This window comes from Vanacampus margaritifer, chromosome 2 (genome assembly GCF_051991255.1).
Source record: "Vanacampus margaritifer isolate UIUO_Vmar chromosome 2, RoL_Vmar_1.0, whole genome shotgun sequence".
NCBI lineage: Eukaryota > Metazoa > Chordata > Actinopteri > Syngnathiformes > Syngnathidae > Vanacampus > Vanacampus margaritifer.
In genome coordinates, this window is record NC_135433.1 from 11,039,820 (window position 1) to 11,057,568 (window position 17,749).

Sequence of the window (17,749 nt, forward strand, 5' to 3'; positions counted from 1 at the left end):
GTCTGAGAGTCCCATTTTCTTCATCATATATTGAGTAATGTATGTTCTGTGAATAATTTTATATTGGATAAGTTGTAAATTTGTGTGTTTTGTCATTTTAAATGTGTTTTCACAAACTTGAACGTGACGTGTATACCAAAAATTAACTTTTGTTTTTTATTTTTTACTGTGCTGCGCTTGACACAGTCATGAGGATTCTGCACAATATTATTAATTATTCCTTTTCTACCAAAGCATCAATATTATATAAACATAACCATAACCATGAGGGTTATGACAATATCTTGCATAAAATACATGGTTAAAAGTTAATTTATTAGAATTAATTAATGATAGTTAATTCATTAGAATTAATTGACGATAAGCTGTTTTATCAAAATACAAACCGATTTCAAGTGAAGCGTGTTACATTTTGTAAATTTGACTTTGGATTTCTTTCTTATAGGTCTAAGTATTGCTGTACACTGAAATTGACATTTATATTTGTGGGTACGAGTCTGTTCTGTAAATACTATATGCGTGTTTGCTCTGACTATTTGATGTAAATGATGAATAATGAAGGCACAGTGGCAGGATGCCCAGAGTCGGATTGAGATCAGAGGTGGAGGGCACCTTTGGGGTCAGGAACATTTTTCAGGAATATAATATGTCTATCTTCCTGTCAATACATGCTAGTATATTATTAATTCAATTTCATGCACATTTATGAAGCAAATTGAAAATTCATAGATAGCATTTGAACCATCATTTGTATTAAAACTACAGTACAATACGCACTTTTTTCTTTCTTTCTTTCTTTTTTTTTTTTTACAGAATAAGAAGAATGTGTGCTCTGCATCTCTGTTATGGCATATTTATTTAATGAGATTTTGTTTGTTTTGGCCCAAGGGTCATTTCATTGCATAGTGTGCAGTTCTATTTGTGCAATCCAATCTGTGTTTTGGTAAAGGATTTGGCAGAAGCGGTACTCCAAAAGAGCAGTTGCCTTGAAGCAATATGTGCGTACAGCTCTTTCCATTTCCCTCCCTTACCTCCTTGCCTCCTTCCACCCTCGCTTTGTGTATTCAATCTGCGATATGACTGGGACGAGTGGGTGGTCTGATACGTGTGTTGTATCATATCAGTGAGGGGGCGGTGTGACCAAAGAGGAGGATATTGCGTGGGAGTCGAGTACCATTGAGGTGCACATGACTGTGTGTGCATGTGTGTGTGTGGTGGGGTTAGATGAAGAAACGACTTTGATGTAAAGATATTCTCTAATCAGTGCAGGTTTGCCATCGGTTTCTATATTTCTGAACAGCTGACATTTACACCAGTCTTATTTTAAGGTATCGGTACTCGCGGCGATGACGATGCCATTATGGGCCGCCCTCCTGCAGCCATTTTACGATCAGTGACTAGAAATAAGAAATTATATGAATACAAAGTTGCCATTAATTTTTGCCATTTTATTAACAAATACAGGTCAGCGTTGTTGTAAAACACTATTGTGTTTATTGTATATACTGTGTTTTTATGACTTTGGCGATGGTTGGAGCGCGCCACCACTGCCTCACAACCAGGAAATGGGTGTGCGCAACGGTTGCTCCATGATCTGTTTCTTTTTCGGTACTCTAAAGTTTAAAAAAAGAAAAAGAAAAAAAAAGATAGCTGTTTCTTCTTCGGTTGTTGCTTTCTTGTCTTTCCGGTGAACTGCTGTTGATATAGCGCCTCCATAATGGTGCAACACTGCAACTGCAGTTAAAATGCGTTGCTGCCGAGCTCAATCAACACAGCTGGAGCGCTGTGTTGAGCGACATCAGTGGCCCAGGCTGGAGGTGGGGAGCAAATTAGGTGGAGGTGGCCGCCTCTGAATTTTGTACACAGGAAAAACCCTAAATTTACTTTCTTTGTTTACACTTGTGAAATAGCACAATCAATTTACCAGACAGAGATTAGACCAACAACCGCAACATGTTTTCTCAATTTTTCGAAAGCTGAAATGTGAACATTCTCAGGCAGACAAAGATGACAGCTCATCACGTAGCTGATTTTTTTCGTCAAATGTCAAGTAAACAGATTAGATGAGAGGCCAACAGAGACATTTTGTGCAGTCGTGTGACTCTGGGTTTTGTTCGATTGGTAAAATGGAGCCAAATTGTGGCTATGATGGATTGTGAAAGAGAGTCAGCGCCAAGGGCACAAGTCTCTCTGATGAGCTAAAACAAATATGTTGTGCAAGTCAATAATGGATGCATCTAAAAATAGCAAGTGCAATGCAGTTCAATGTAAATAACATCAAATGAATTGGATTGTGCTTGTCTCTAACAAGCACAATTTATCCAAAAAGTTAATGTAGTTTGTTACTAACCCTCTCAGAGTACAAGCTTATTTATATCCTACTTGCCTCGTCACGCCTGCCAGTAGATCTGACATTGATTAGTTTGATGGGGGGGCGGGATGGCAGCTGTGCATCGAGGCTTTCATGTCTTTGTGCACCACTAGATGTTGTCAACCCAGCCACACATTTGAAAGAGTTCACAATCGTTTTTGTTTTTAATTAAAAAAAACAAAAACTATATATATATATGTATATATATGTATGTATATGTATATGTATATATAATTGATTTTTGCGATTTTTCAAACTCAAATTTAGAAAATACTAATCAGTAAACTTGTACATGTACACTGTAAGCTTTGTGTGAAAATGTATTTATCTGAAAATTCAGGTTGCAGTCTGTTTCATGTTTGAACAGCACTGAAATCAAATATTAAGGCTTAATGTTACATTAATATATTATTCTTCCATGCTTAATGTGTGAATCCTAACCCTAAGTAAGACGTTTTGTTGAATATTCCTATAAAAAATGTATGTTTAAGAATTTATTTTTTTAACACCCCTAATATATATATATATATATATATATATATATATATATATATATATGTGTGTGTATATATATATATATATATATATATATATATATGTGTGTATATATATATATGTGTGTGTATATATATATATATATATATATGTATATATATATATATATATATATATATATATATATATACATATATATGTGTGTATATATATATATATATACATATATATGTGTGTATATATATATATATATATATATATATGTGTGTATATATATATATATATATATGTATATATATATATATATATATATATATATATATATATATATATATATATGTATATATATATATATATGTATATATATATATATGTATATATATATATATGTATATAATTTTTCAATTTAAAAACAAAAAGTGTTCCTTGCTAATGTAGATATTTAAACCAAGTCATTTTGTTCGTTACTGCAGCATAAGTGGTGCAGGACTGACAATAAGAGTGTGTGGGTGTTAATAAGACAGAAGCCTCTGTGCATTTCCCACTGGAAGCCATTTAATAAGTAAGGTACATGGCAGATTAAACAGCTTTTGGACACACATAATATCACTCTTGTCAAGCGTGTTCAATATTCGGCCCACTGGGCCATGTTGCGGCCTGTCACTCTTTTTTTTTCATGTCCCGTGCCATATACTAATTTGACACGATTGTTAGTTACAAAATGAATACTAATTATGTCGATTTGGTTGAATTATTTTGTTATATTTTCAGTTGTTGAAACGGATTGACTGAAGATCTCGTCTTTCTCTTCACAGTGTGCTGTTTCGTGGTGCACAAACGTTGCCATGAGTTTGTCACGTTCTCCTGCCCAGGAGCTGATAAAGGTCCGGCTTCAGATGTGAGTATGATTCATGTGTGAGTGTGAATTTGCACATATAGGATGCCATAAAATTAATCAGGTACAGACATTTTACAGACTTGGGCCATGTGCACATGAGCATGGATATCTTGAATAGCACATTTTCCCTATGCGTGTTGTTGGCCTTTCATCAACAGGCAAACAATGTTGTGTCGTTGAAAAGCAAGATTACATTTTTTATTCTGGCAAGGGTGGAAACAAGAGGCTTTTTAAAAATTCCAGCATCACATGGGACTTTTTAAATGTTCACTTTTCTCATTTTTCACCTTGATTTAACAACAAAACATATCTACGGTGTAGTACTGTATGTTTTCATTTCGTGCAACGAGTCATGTGGCCCATTTAAAAAAAAAAACGCATTCATGTTGTCACTGTACATACCAGAGCTTAATTTAAATATGTTTACTATAAGTATGTGTAATCTTCCAATATGGAGGAACGGAGGCGTTAGAATGCACAATTGAGGTGATTGATGTTGATTTCCCTGGCCACGGGTTGGCTAGGATTGGGTACGAAGACGTGTTGTTGTTTTTTTAGTATGCATATATTTATGGCCTTTAGCCTTCAAAATGGTACAAGAATAAACTAGTTCTCAGCCATTCATCAATTAATTCTTAGTTCCAAGAAATGCCACACATGACATACAAAATACTACACGTAACATCATTATTACAGGGGCACACTTCATTTCCTGTTGTGGAATGAAATGTAAAAGAAAAATGTCAGCGAGTGGTTGGAGAGATGCAAGTTTGCTACTGGCATCGCCATGCCCTTGAGCAAGGCACTGTTAAAGTTTTGGAATTTTTCATTTTAGTTAGTTTTGGTTTTTGAATTTAGTTCGTTTTAATTAGTTTTCATGGTGGTATTGTTAGTTTTTATTAGTTTGAGTTATTTCATAAATGCTTAGTTTTAGTTAAGTTTCAATATTAGTTTTAGTTTTTAAAAAAGTGTATTACTTGTACGCAATATTTAAAAAACACCATGGGAGCAACGTCATCTGAAGGTGCTTTTCTATTGACTGCTGCTAGATGACGTCACTTTTGTGTGACACACTTTCAAACGTCCTTATTCCGGTTAATATCAAAATAAATCTACTTAAAATCACATTTAAAATCATCCCCAAAGGCTCATGCATTAAATGAATTACCTAAGACTAAAACGAAGGACATTTTTACTATAATTATAGTTAGTTTCAGTTAGTTTTCATTTTCATTTTTATTTTATTTCGTTAACGAAATAGTTTTTTGACTTTTAGCTTTAGTTTTTTTGTTAGTTTTAGTTAACTAAAATAACCTTGGTCCCCACCCACCAGATGTTTTCTCTTCTAGCAATACTGTAGACAAAGCAACATCTTGATGATGAATCCACTCTTGCTTAATAGTTTACAACTTGCAAAGAGCAAATCCATACCGACTTGAATGTGAAATGAAGCTTCATGAGTTCAGGACGTGGTTCGATATGATTCCACAAAGGTTATGAGACATCTTAAGCGGCATTCGATAATTCACTGGGTTTCTTAATGTAGTTAATTGCTCCATCATCAAAATGAATCCAGCCGGCTGGAATAATACATTTGTAATAATGGCCTTCACCTCCTCACCCGCTCTTACACGAAATACTAGCAAGTGTTACTTTTATCGTGAACTGAACCTAACCAACTAGGCTTTGAAAGAGCTGACAGGTAGCCTCCTTTCTTTCATTTCTATTATTAAATAGAAGACAGACTCTCTAATTTGCACTTTGGATGGGAACTCCTTATTTTCATAGCACTTTCATCACGTCAACGCCATCCTTTCAAGAAGCCAAGGATCTTTTAAGTTCCGTGTCCTCTCCTCCCTCAGGAGGACCCTTCAGTGTGACAAGTACACTTAGTCAACCTCAGAGGAAATGCTGAAATGTTGTTCATTATTTGGCTTATTGTGTAAATGCTCTGTGCAAGTGATTGGCGTTTGCATTGTTTGCTTTTGTCTTACACGTTTTTAACGATGAGAGAACTGTCAATCAGCTACAGAACACCTGTTTTTTTTTTCATTCAACAGATCTTTTTGTTCTGCTTAAATCAGGCACTCTACGTTCTCTGAATAGCTCTCTCACCCGCTGTCATCCGCGCTGCAGTTGCCTCTACCTATTCTATTTAAATGCCACTCCACCCCGGGGGGTGGTGGTGGGCTGCTCTTAATTACGGGGCCTTACCACCACCATGTCATTTTCTTAATGAGTTTGTGGACTTATGACCTCAGTTCCCATGCAGTGCTAATCTAGGCTAGCTTCCTTTTGAACTTGGTGCAAATTTAAAAAGAGGAGACAGGTACGGCTCCTCTGGCTATGCAAGCAAAGAGGAGGTCAAAAATGGAATCATACATCATCTGTTAAGAAGAATAATGATGTTAAAGAATAATTTAGCTGATCATTTTTATTGAAAATGGAGGAACTAACATTTACATTATTTCAAGACTTGGCTGAAGCTTCGAAGAGCTGTCAAGTACAGCTTGATAAGGGCCCAGGACCGACATGGGCTCCGGAAAATATTATGTACAGTCGACTAAGGCTGCACAATATAAATATAATAATAATATAATATAAATTAATTAGATAAAAATGCTTTTTTATTTATTTATATTTTTTGTTATTTTTTCCTCTAAATGCATTTCATTGGGCGTCAAATATGATTTTTTTTTAAATTTTTATATTTTCTTTATTCGCAGGTGTTCCTATCACCTAGCAAAAAGCATTAAAGTGTTGTATAAACATCTCTAGTGAATTGCAGTGAACTCGGCATGTTGGTTTTGCTTTTAAACATAACGATAATATGCTTTACACAGTCAGGATTTTGCGGCCGATTACCAATCAGCGATCGAGTTTTTGAAAAAAAAAAAAAGATAATAAATCACTGATTTGATCAGAAGATGGAGCAATATATCTATTTAATATAAAATTAGTATACTGTATTTACTTTACAGTCAACCGCCACCATTCACAAGGGAAAGGGACTGGCCCGGCCCACGAATGGTGAAAACCCACATATAATTGACACCAATTAAAATGCATGGAGAAAAAAACTAACAAACAATCCTTCAAAACAACAAAACATTGATAAACATTAAATATAACACGTCATATCTTATTGCGCAGAGCCAATCGGGCAAATGAAAACATTACCACCGACCACCAATTTTGCATAAAATGTTAAATATTGTCCGTTCCTGATCCAGCCGATCCCTGACTTGAAAACTAAGCCGGGTGAGGATCCAAAGCCTCTTTCAAGTTATGACTAGACTGCACTGGCTGATACACTTTGCCAAAGCTAAAAGATAACCAGAGCTTCATTGAGTTTGGTTGGAATGCGCGTATGAGCATTAGCTAGCAATGCTAGCTTCTAAAAAGTGGATGTTCCATGTGAACATGCCAACCTTCCTTCATTGTACTAGTCTAGTACTCTGGGCTTGCAGCAGTATATGGAGCAGATTGAGCACTGGTTGACTTGCATGACACAGAGCGTATCCCTCAAACAAGGCTAATTTCAGCAAGACATAAAATAGGGGTTATAATGTATGTTCTAATACTTTCTTGGCATATTTTGACAAAAAAGTTTCCACAGACGTTAAGACACCGTCACCTTCAGCTGTAAATATTTGATTTGCATCGTGACATTTCAGTAATTGAGCTGCGTTAGATTGACTCGTGAATTTCTTAGCCCATGCGCGTTGTTGATGCTGACTTTTTGTATGTGGTAAGGCCAAATGTTTGTCAAGGGCAATAGATTACTGCAGCTATTAAAGAAGATTTACTGTGCATCATCAGTTACGTTGTCACACCACTTTACAGCATGAAGCTCTCCCCCGTCCCTCTCTTTTTCCTCTGTCTCACAACGACATATGTTTAAAAGAAGAAGTCAATTATAGATCTGGGTTAATAGAATACTTGCCCTTCGGGACAAGTCGAGGGATGAGATGAGGCTCTAATGAAACCTACATTCAAAGTCCTCAGCCTGCTAATGGTACTTACTACTTGGGGCTGTGTGCTCGCTCAGTTTGGAGGGGATTCTAACAAGTAAAAAGAAATGCTAGCTAAGTCTATATACTGTACATGCTATGTTTCAACAGATATGTGTGATCTGGTCCAGTCTGGTGTACATCCAATTCGGATTGTTCAGTGAGTAGCCGTGTAGAAAAACAAAACATAAAATGCCGGCTATCCCCGATCGCATTTTCGCTTGCTGTTTTCTTCTTCTGGTTTTGACTGGGCAATGGGCATAATAATTGATTAAATGATAGTTATGAATTTGGTCGAAAGTATGGAATTGAGGGACTACGTTTACATTCAGGCAATAATCGGGTTATGGTAAGAATTCGGGTTTCTGGAACAATCGGAATAACACGTTTGCTTGCGCAAGTTGACAGAGTTACCGCCGTATACATGGCATTTGGAATAACCCGATGTAAGGGGGTGCAGGACGGACACCATCGTGGCAGAAATAGACGTCATTTCTGCTTCTAACTCTAAACGGTCAATAAAATACATTATATTCATGTCACTCATCATGCTAAATAAAGTACTCGGTTTCCTACTCGCTCCAGAAGTGCGGTTCTTGCCGGTACACGCCAGAAGCACGGACTTACTTCGTTTGGATAAAACGGAACTATGTGCGTGTCATCTAATGTTCCTACACGGACGTGCATTGTTGAACACGGCAAGCTGGAGATAAACATTGTTTAAGAATTACGAGTGATATTGCGTCTGTCTGACATGAATAGTTAACGTGTCACAAAATGCCATAGAGGTATGATATAATGTGAAAACGCCGCGGAGAAATCAAATGCGAGTGCAAATAAGCGAAGAAGAGGAAAAGGAGACGAAGAAGAGGTTGTGAGCATGCGCACAACGAAAAGCAATGTCCCGTTAATTCCAGGTATTCTGATTGCGTTTATATGAACCAGTATTCCGGTTATGAAAGGGGTTTATTCGGGTTTTTAGAAACCCGAATAAGAGCATATTCGGGTTATTGCGCATGCTTACATGGCCTTTCAAAACCCGAATATCGCCAATATTCGGGTTTTAAAAGGGTTATTGTCTGCATGTAAACATAGTCATTGTAATGGCATCTTGACATAATTGTGGCAAACAGGAATGCATTACTTAACCATCAAGTCGCTAGGGGTGCAACGGTTTCAGATTTTGGTGTACGGTTATAGTTTGAGAAAAAAAAACGCGATTTTACGAGTATTCTTATAGACATTAAAAAAAATCACATTAGCATTCTTTAAAAAATGTTTATTTACTTTTTTTTATTTTTTATTTTTTATTTATTTATTTATTTTTATTTTTTTTCACAGAAGAGCTCAGTATTGTTCATTCGATTTGACATCATCATTGCTCTCCTTTTTTTTCTTTTTTTTTTTAAAAAATAACAAATCAATTTAAAAAATTTTAATAAATGTTTTTTTTTTTTTTTTTTTTAAATACATATACATATATATATACATATACACACACATATATATATATATATATATATATATATATATATACATATATATACTTTTTTTTTTGTATGTGGGTGAGTATGTGTATGTGCGTGTGTGTGTGTGTGTGTGTGCGTGCGTGCGTGCGAGCGTGTGTGTATTCATCAGTTCACCTAAAGCCCATTAAAAAAAATCCCATACTAATAATATAATATAATAATAAATTGCCAAATGCAGAAACATCAATGTAAGTTATCACGATGTAGTGGCTCTCTCTAACATGTTTATAAATGTTTATTTACAATAACAATAAATGACTGATGAAGTTGCTGTCTTTTAAAACAAATAGAGCACACAAATAAGTAAAAAAAAGAAAAAAAGAAATATAGTTTCAGAACTTGAAAAGCTCAAACTGGCTTTAACTTTAGGTTTACTTTAACAAAGTTAAAATAAATAATTGAATAATAAAATATAAAGTAGCTGCCATTTGAAACATAAATAATACACTTAACAGTGAAACAACATATTAGTTATGTATTTCCCTTCTGAAAAACAAACTCTCCGGAGCCTCGGTCTGCATCAGGGCCAACTGACACTCGCGAGCAGAATATTGTATATAATGTAGGCACCGGATATACAAATTAGACATAGACGGCTCTTAAAATAGGGCCTGGGCACTATGTATAAGTGGACGGTATGTACCCCCTCTTTCTTTCATCTAAAAAAAAAATATATTTTTTTTTCATCTTTCAATTTCTTTCCATTTCTATAAGTCGCTATTCTCAAGTCTAAAGTTTCAAGAAAAACAACATGCTGCGCAAAGCTATATCCACACCAAAGTTTGTTTAGCCAAAAGGTAATAAAAAGCAGAGCAGGCACGATGGAAAAACAAAGTGTGTGGGTGGTACTGTAGCACTCATTAGTAAATAGTGACTGTTGCATTGTTTGCATATGTTATGAGCTGACTTCATGCTTAGAGACTCAGCAGCACGACATATGCAAAAAGTCAATTTGTCTGCGGGGTCCCAGCCACTTTGACTCAACTAAAATATTAATAAGCTGCATCCATGTGAGCACATGACACGGCAATGCAACCAAGACTTTTGTGTGTGTGTGTGTTGTGGTGTGGTGATGGTTACCGGGTTCTACCTTGGCCCCCAGCCCCGCAAAACGTTTTGTGTTAATTGATTCCAAAAATGAACAAAATGAGTGGCTGTCACTCATTTTGCTAGCCTGCCAATTAAGCCACACCCACTTCCTTGAAAGTAAGAAAGTGGGTCTGTTCAGGCTTCTATTGACCGCTGTTCAGCTCGGTTCTAAACAAACCAAGCAATTAAATTTGTTTATTTGCTGTGATGTATTCTTTGTGAGCAATGTAACTCTACTGCGGCGGAAGTTCATTCTAACATTCAAATTAGCGTGCTGGAAAAAAAGATAGTTTTCATTCAGCATTAAACTTAGTTTTAGAAACACATAGATATTATTAAAACCCCGGCAGCTGACGGCAATGAAAACATTTACGGACTTATACTAACCATGCAGTGTACTCATCCTTGCGAAAAGTGAAGCCACCAGCGGCCATCTTACATTGCCACCCGCTAAGGCCGCTTAACTTGAGTACATTGACTTATATGCATTGCTTTCGCATTATTTTCTGTCACTGTGTGTGACATACAGTTGTACTAATTGGCAATTGATAAATGACAATTCCAAACACCCAATCATTTCTGATATTTCTGTAATGCAATGCTTCATTTCCACTCTAACATTACTTGTGTAAATCGATTGGATTACAAACATTTGCCGGTGTACGGGACTCCATGGCGACATTCACGTGTGCTCGATCCCAAAACACGGACGTTTTTGCGTCTTCTGTACTTTCGGCTTTTATTGGTTGTTATATGCATTTATATAAATCATTCGTGTGTTGGCTGGCAACCAGTTCAGGGTGTACCTGGTGTATTAAGAAAATGGATGAATGGATAAATCATTCGTAAATTAGAGGTGAAGAATCTGGTTAGTTTGAGACCAAGTAAGCTTGTTCCCCGACCGCGCTAGTTTCAAGCACTAGCATATTGCAACAACAACAACATTTTTGACTCATCACTTATTTTCGTACACTTTGACTATAATTTCAACTTTTGGGCTGCTGAGAAAGAAAAATAGAGACCTTAATGAGGGTATTTGGAGTAATCTCAAAATAGAAACTTTTGACCACTCGATCTATTTTTAGAAAGAACAGGTCACATATACTACAATCGCATTACAGTAAAATGCATTTTAACAATCTTACAATAATAATCTTTTCCATCTATCCTTGCAATCCTTGTGTTTCTTCTCCGGACACTTGTTTTGACATTCCCTGCACCCGTGAATGGCACACATGACATCACATGACGTCATGTGAATTCTATCTATAGACCAGGATAAGCGCTAAATGCCCATTTCATTTGATCAGAATGTGATTACATGATCTGAGGGGCGCATGCGCAGGAAGTCGGCCATATTTGTTCGCCAACTACGGCAACTACGGCAACTACACTAGGTCAAAATATGTAAGAATTGCCCACCAGTTGATATTCTAACATCAACCTGCTATTCACTGATTGGTTCTTTCCACTTTCTGATCAGGTTTACCCCGCCTCACAAATGTGCTTGTTTGCAAATGTGACCAAGCTGTCATTTTGGAATACATATGAGGAATATGTGGGACTTGAGATACGGATCTACAATGCAACATAAGTGTAGAAAAACATGTTGGAAGGGGAAATTTGTATTGGGAAAAAATGATACATTTCCAACATGCAATTACACTTCTTGGAGACATTATTCATTATCATCATCATTTTTTACATTGCTTGAGCCAGCAGAACTACTTTCACTTACTGAAACTAACGATAAATAGAAAGTTCAATATGTCCTGTCAAAGGTAAGGAAGTAGGAGGAATCTTTTATCCTAATGTTCATGTAATGTATGTAATCAATGGGAAATGTGCAGCATATATTTTTTTATGGTAGCATAGTGGACGGGTGGTTAGTATGTTAGCATTAGCATTGAAAACTCTCAAATGTCCATTGCTGCTGGTTTATATGCAAATTTGCACTACACATTCAATTCAATTGACAAATAGATTTGGAGGACACATTTTAACCCGTCAACTTATCACTTTTCTTATTAGCATCACTAATTTTCATCTTAATATTCCCTCCTACCTCTACATGCAGGGCTGCTATTTCTTTCAACACGGCTGCAGCAACATCACTTCTTCACTTTGCAGAGGGGGAAAAAAAACTAGCAGGAGGTGCAGTCGCCCTTGAGAAGAGATGAGAATCAACAGAGACAAAACTACGTACAGATGCGCATATACACCCACGCAAAGGAAATCACAGGCAGCCGCACAATCATTTAGGCATAACAAGAAGCCGCATACACACTTGTGAACAAACCTTGTGGCGGCTGCGTAGAATTCAGGCAGCAGTCATCTAATTTAAACAATTTTCCAGGACAGTGGTGGAGGAAGGGAAGAAATCAATTTGCATGTTTTTTAGACTCATGACTTTAAAAGAATGGAAATATATATTGTCCCTTGAATTCAAAGGTTCACTTTTGTGCCCTCAGACTTCCTTAAAGCAGTTGTGAAAATATAGCAATATTAAATGGCGACATCTGGCGTATAATGTATAAATGACCTGTCAGCTTGTTATGGATGATCATTTCTACAAAATTTGAAATAATGGAACATCTACAATGCCTCTCTGTTCTCATCATATTTCTCATGTCTTCAAAGTGATTATGTAGATAATGTTTTGTTTTGAAAGAATATACAATAGCCAGTAATAACATAGCCAGTTCATTTGTTAATTTGACTGTCAACCAACCAATGAAAAACATAGATCCTTGGATGCAAGTGTGGATGCCAATGGTTGCAGGAGCCTCTCTCTCTCACGCACACTCATACATACACACACACCTTAGATGGAAATACAATCCGTTTCTGCTCCAGTTATGCCTCACAGATGTTCTTAAAAGAGGAAATTATACCCAATAAAGCACTTGTCATTTGCATAATGCATTTAGATAATTTCTTATTTTTATTTAATAATTAATCAAATGTTTTGGTCATATTTAGATTGGGAACATGTTCACATTTGGTGTCTCCATCAATTGTGAGGAATTTTGGTCAAAATGTTGAAGTGTTGTTTATCAACTACCCCTCCAGGCACAGCCTCTTCACTCTTGCTTGAGAAAATCCAGAGGATGACTGTTATTGATTTGGATCGGTGAAAGTCTGCACAAGGAGGCTAGCTTCTGATATTAAATGTTGACATTTCTCTGTCTGCAGGATCCGAGGGCTAAGCACAAGTTTAAGATCCACACCTACTCCAGTCCGACTTTCTGTGACCATTGTGGCTCTCTGCTGTATGGTCTCATTCACCAGGGAATGAGATGTGACCGTACGTACTAACACATATAATATCATGTCTTAAAATATTGTGTTTGGTTATCCTGACCTGGAATACTACACACCCCTGTCCAAATGCCAATTATTATTATTATCCATCCATCCATCCATCCATTTTCTTAGCCGCTTTTCCTCACAAGGGTCGCGGGGGGTGCTGGAGCCTATCCCAGCTGGCTTCGGGCAGTAGGCGGGGTACACCCTGAACTGGTTGCCAGCCAATCGCAGGGCACACAGAGACAAACAAACATCCACACTCACAATCACACCTATGGACAATTTGGAGTGTTCAATTAACCTGCCATGAATGTCTTTGGAATGTGGGAGGAAACCGGAGTACCCGGAGGAAACCCACGCAAGCGCCGGGGAGAACATGCAAACTCCACCCAGGAAGGCCGAAGCCCGGACTCGATCTCACCTCCTCTGCACTGGGAGGCGGACGTGCTAACCAGTCAGCCACTGTGCCGCCCATTATTATTATTATTATTATTATTATTATTATTATTATTATTATTATTATTATTATTATTATTATTATTATTATTATTATTAATTTATTTATTTATTTATTTATTTATTTATTTATTTATTTATTTATTATTATTAGTAGTAGTAGTAGTGGTAGTAGTATATATTTCATTTCATGTCTTTTTTGTGATGTTAAAAAAAGTTCAAGATAAGTCATTTCATATCTTTTTTCCACCATTAATGTGACCTATAACTTACTGTATGTATGTGCGTGTATATATATATATATATATATATATGTGTGTGTGTGTGTGTATGTGTATATATATATATATATATATATATATATATATATATATATATATATATATATATGAAATGAGTTTGAATGTGACACAGCCACATCCCAGATGGCCGCATCTCATTTACAAAAGTTATTTTAAGAAGAAAAAACAACAATTCAGTTGTACAAGTTACAGGTCACATGAATGGTGGAAAAAGTTTTGTGTTTGATGTTCTCATTTTTTTTGTATCAGAAAAAGCTGCCATCTGTAGACTTTAGATTTGATGCCTTCTTTTATTTGTCAATTAATTACTGCATGCCATATTATGACAAATGTGGACAAATGCTGTACATGTATTCATCAACTACCCTTAAAGTTGAAGGAACATGCCATTTTCAGCTAACGTGTTCATGCAGTTGCACAAACTTATGAAATAATAAAATAAACTTATAAATAGGATAACAAAATTTGATAATTATAAACACTATAGTATAATACTCTGCCACTTGAAATAATAATAATAAGCATACAGTACCGGTAACTTAATACAGCCAGTCAAAACTGAGCATTGTTATCTGTACAGGATATTGTATACCATAAAACTATGTCGGCTTGTCTAAACATGGTGGACGATGGATGTATGAACACGGATACGGGCGGTTGAATACTTACTCTATTATACAGTAGCTGAATGAATTCATTTTATTTCATTTGTGTTCTCCAATCACTTCCTTGTATTTCAAACAGCAATATTAGTATAATGAAACATGTTTTATGGTTCTGGCTGTGCACACATTATAACCCCTTTCACAAAAGCAAATCGATCTTGGTGCGGTCTAATGAAATCTTTCTTGTGTGTTGCAGACTGTATGATGAACATACACAAGCGCTGTGTGGCCAATGTGCCGAGTCTGTGTGGAACAGACCATACTGAGAGGAGAGGGCGTATTTATATCAGTGCGGAGATCAAGACTAATGTGCTCACTGTTACCAGTAAGTATTGCTCTCTACACACGCACACAGCAAATGTGATCTGTCTCCCTCTACTGGTAGAGTTAAAGCAGTTCAAAATGTCATAATGGTAATTGATGGAAAACACACATTTTATTTAAAATATAATATGTCAAACACAAACTTGACTTGACGGACGTTTTTCACTGGGTATTCAACATTAATGTGTGAGCCAACTTTTTTAGACAGATTTTAGCTTCACGTCAACGTGTACATTTGTAATTTATTGGTACGATCAAATAAATGCAGCTCAGGGAATGTTTTTAAAAAGCTGGCTTTGTGGAATAGCATATACTAATAGTGATTGGCATTGTTCTGGTATACCGGGAAAAGCAACATAACACCCATGCTTTTAAAAATCATCTATTTTCTATACTGCTTTTCCTTATTAGGGTCATAGATTTCTTGAGCCTATCCAAATTTACCTCAAGAATCAGGGACAGTCCAGGAAGTACAGAATACCTGAGGAAAAAAACACAACTACAGGGAGGACATGAATACTTTGATATTCCAACGGTGCTTCAAACACTCGTCGACCGCTATTTTACTGTGATTACTAAGTGTTAATATGTTACTTTATATGTCTAACAGAAAATGTGGTCTTAACATGACCAATTTAACATTGTGGTACTGGTACATAAAAAAATGTTTGTTTGATTTTATTTTTAACAGGAAATTCTGTCCAACTGTCCTTTATGGAAATGTTATCCTCATGCAAAACCGCTAGGTGGCAGCAGAGATTTATGATATGTTTGCCTTGTTTATCCCATAGTGCCAGTGAAAACCTGCATAAAATATAAACGTTTTTTCTTCTTCAATGAATTGATTACTTTAACATATCAGAGTTGGTAATGTAAGCATGCATTTATTATTGTGTATCATTTGCATGTGTGCAGAAATTCTTTGCAACATGCTGGAAGTTGCATTTATTCAACTTACTAGATAGCAAACTAATACAAACATTTAGACAGATCAAATCATGACATTCACAACACAAAAATCCACCTTTTGTTGAAGTATTAAAGCAGAAAGACCAAAATACGTCACAGTATACAGTACATTGACACAGCTGTACGTGCATGATCTAGTGCTGTTCAGAATCAATGTTAATCTAAAACACGACATATTAAAAAAAAAAAAAAAAAAACTAAATGATGTACATCACACTAGATCGCCACAGTCACGCTAGTTGAACTTGGCTTGATCTGACCAAACCAATCAGTGGATGGAAAAATGATGGCGTTGCTGTTGACCAGCTGGTGCCTTTCGAGGTAAATTTTTAACTGCTAAGGCAACAGTGCCAATTCTTATACTGTATCGTTTAAGATATTGATTCTGAAGGCCCTGGGCAGATTATATTGATATAGCAATTTTACGGAGAATGAAATCGGATTGGCCAAAAATTCTTACAACCACATACATGTAATGTACTTGTAGTTGTGCAGTCAGAGGCAATACTCCAAAATAAAGAGAATGTTGGGAATAAATTAAGAAGAAGAAAATTACGGTTTAAACACAGAGAAGGCCTCGTTGGCTCACCACTGCTTTATTCTTTTTCGCAGTTTGCAGCGTATTGGTGCAATATTTATTTGCACCCACAGGGGTCAGTAAATACACAGCAGCTGTTGCCACCCTCCATTGCAGTGTGGTCGAGATTTGAGAGCATAGAAGGGCTGTGAACCGGCTGTAAAAGCACCAGAAATGACCGAGCAACTAAACGTTGCACACTGCTGGAGACGGTTGCCGCATGGAGCTCAATTCAAAGCAGCAACAAGAGTACAAAGTAACCCTTTATTGATCACTTTTAGGTCACTCTTGTGCATCAAAGCTGCGACTTAGTGGCAGAACAGCATCTATGGAGATGGAGGGCAGTCAGGCGAATTGGCTCAAGGACACAGTGACCAGCAGGGGAAAATGCGCTCTTCAGATTCTGTCTTTGGAAGTTGTCCTCATTTAGTACTGCAACACCCGCAGATCTCGCAGGCTCACAGACTCGTGACACAATATGACATCAGAATGCATACATTGAGTACCTATAGTATTTAAAACACAAAGGGCCAGATCCACTAAAGGTTTGCGGTAGCTTTTGCGCGGCGCTAACCGGTATAAATGGAGCAATCAGCACGCGCAGATGGGGGAAATTCAGCTCTAACTGCGCTGTCAACCAGATTGCGCCCCGGTGGTTTTGGGGCGGTCGTAAATGAGGTCAATTGCATACATTTGGCGGAGAAATTGCCCACCTCTATGCAAATGAGACTCATTGATAAACAGCACGCCGC

At 36.6% G+C, this 17,749-nt stretch overlaps 1 protein-coding gene across 2 annotated transcripts in view; it reads left to right on the plus strand.

The window, feature by feature from the left end:
- Window positions 1-17,749, plus strand: part of LOC144043211 (protein kinase C beta type-like) — a 102,675-nt gene that overhangs the window by 25,205 nt on the left and 59,721 nt on the right. For both annotated transcript variants that reach the window (XM_077556526.1, XM_077556525.1), the window contains exons 3-5: window positions 3,682-3,764; window positions 13,591-13,702; window positions 15,324-15,452. In XM_077556526.1, coding sequence (XP_077412652.1) covers window positions 3,682-3,764; window positions 13,591-13,702; window positions 15,324-15,452 — 324 coding nt within the window. The remainder of the gene's footprint in view (window positions 1-3,681; window positions 3,765-13,590; window positions 13,703-15,323; window positions 15,453-17,749) is intronic.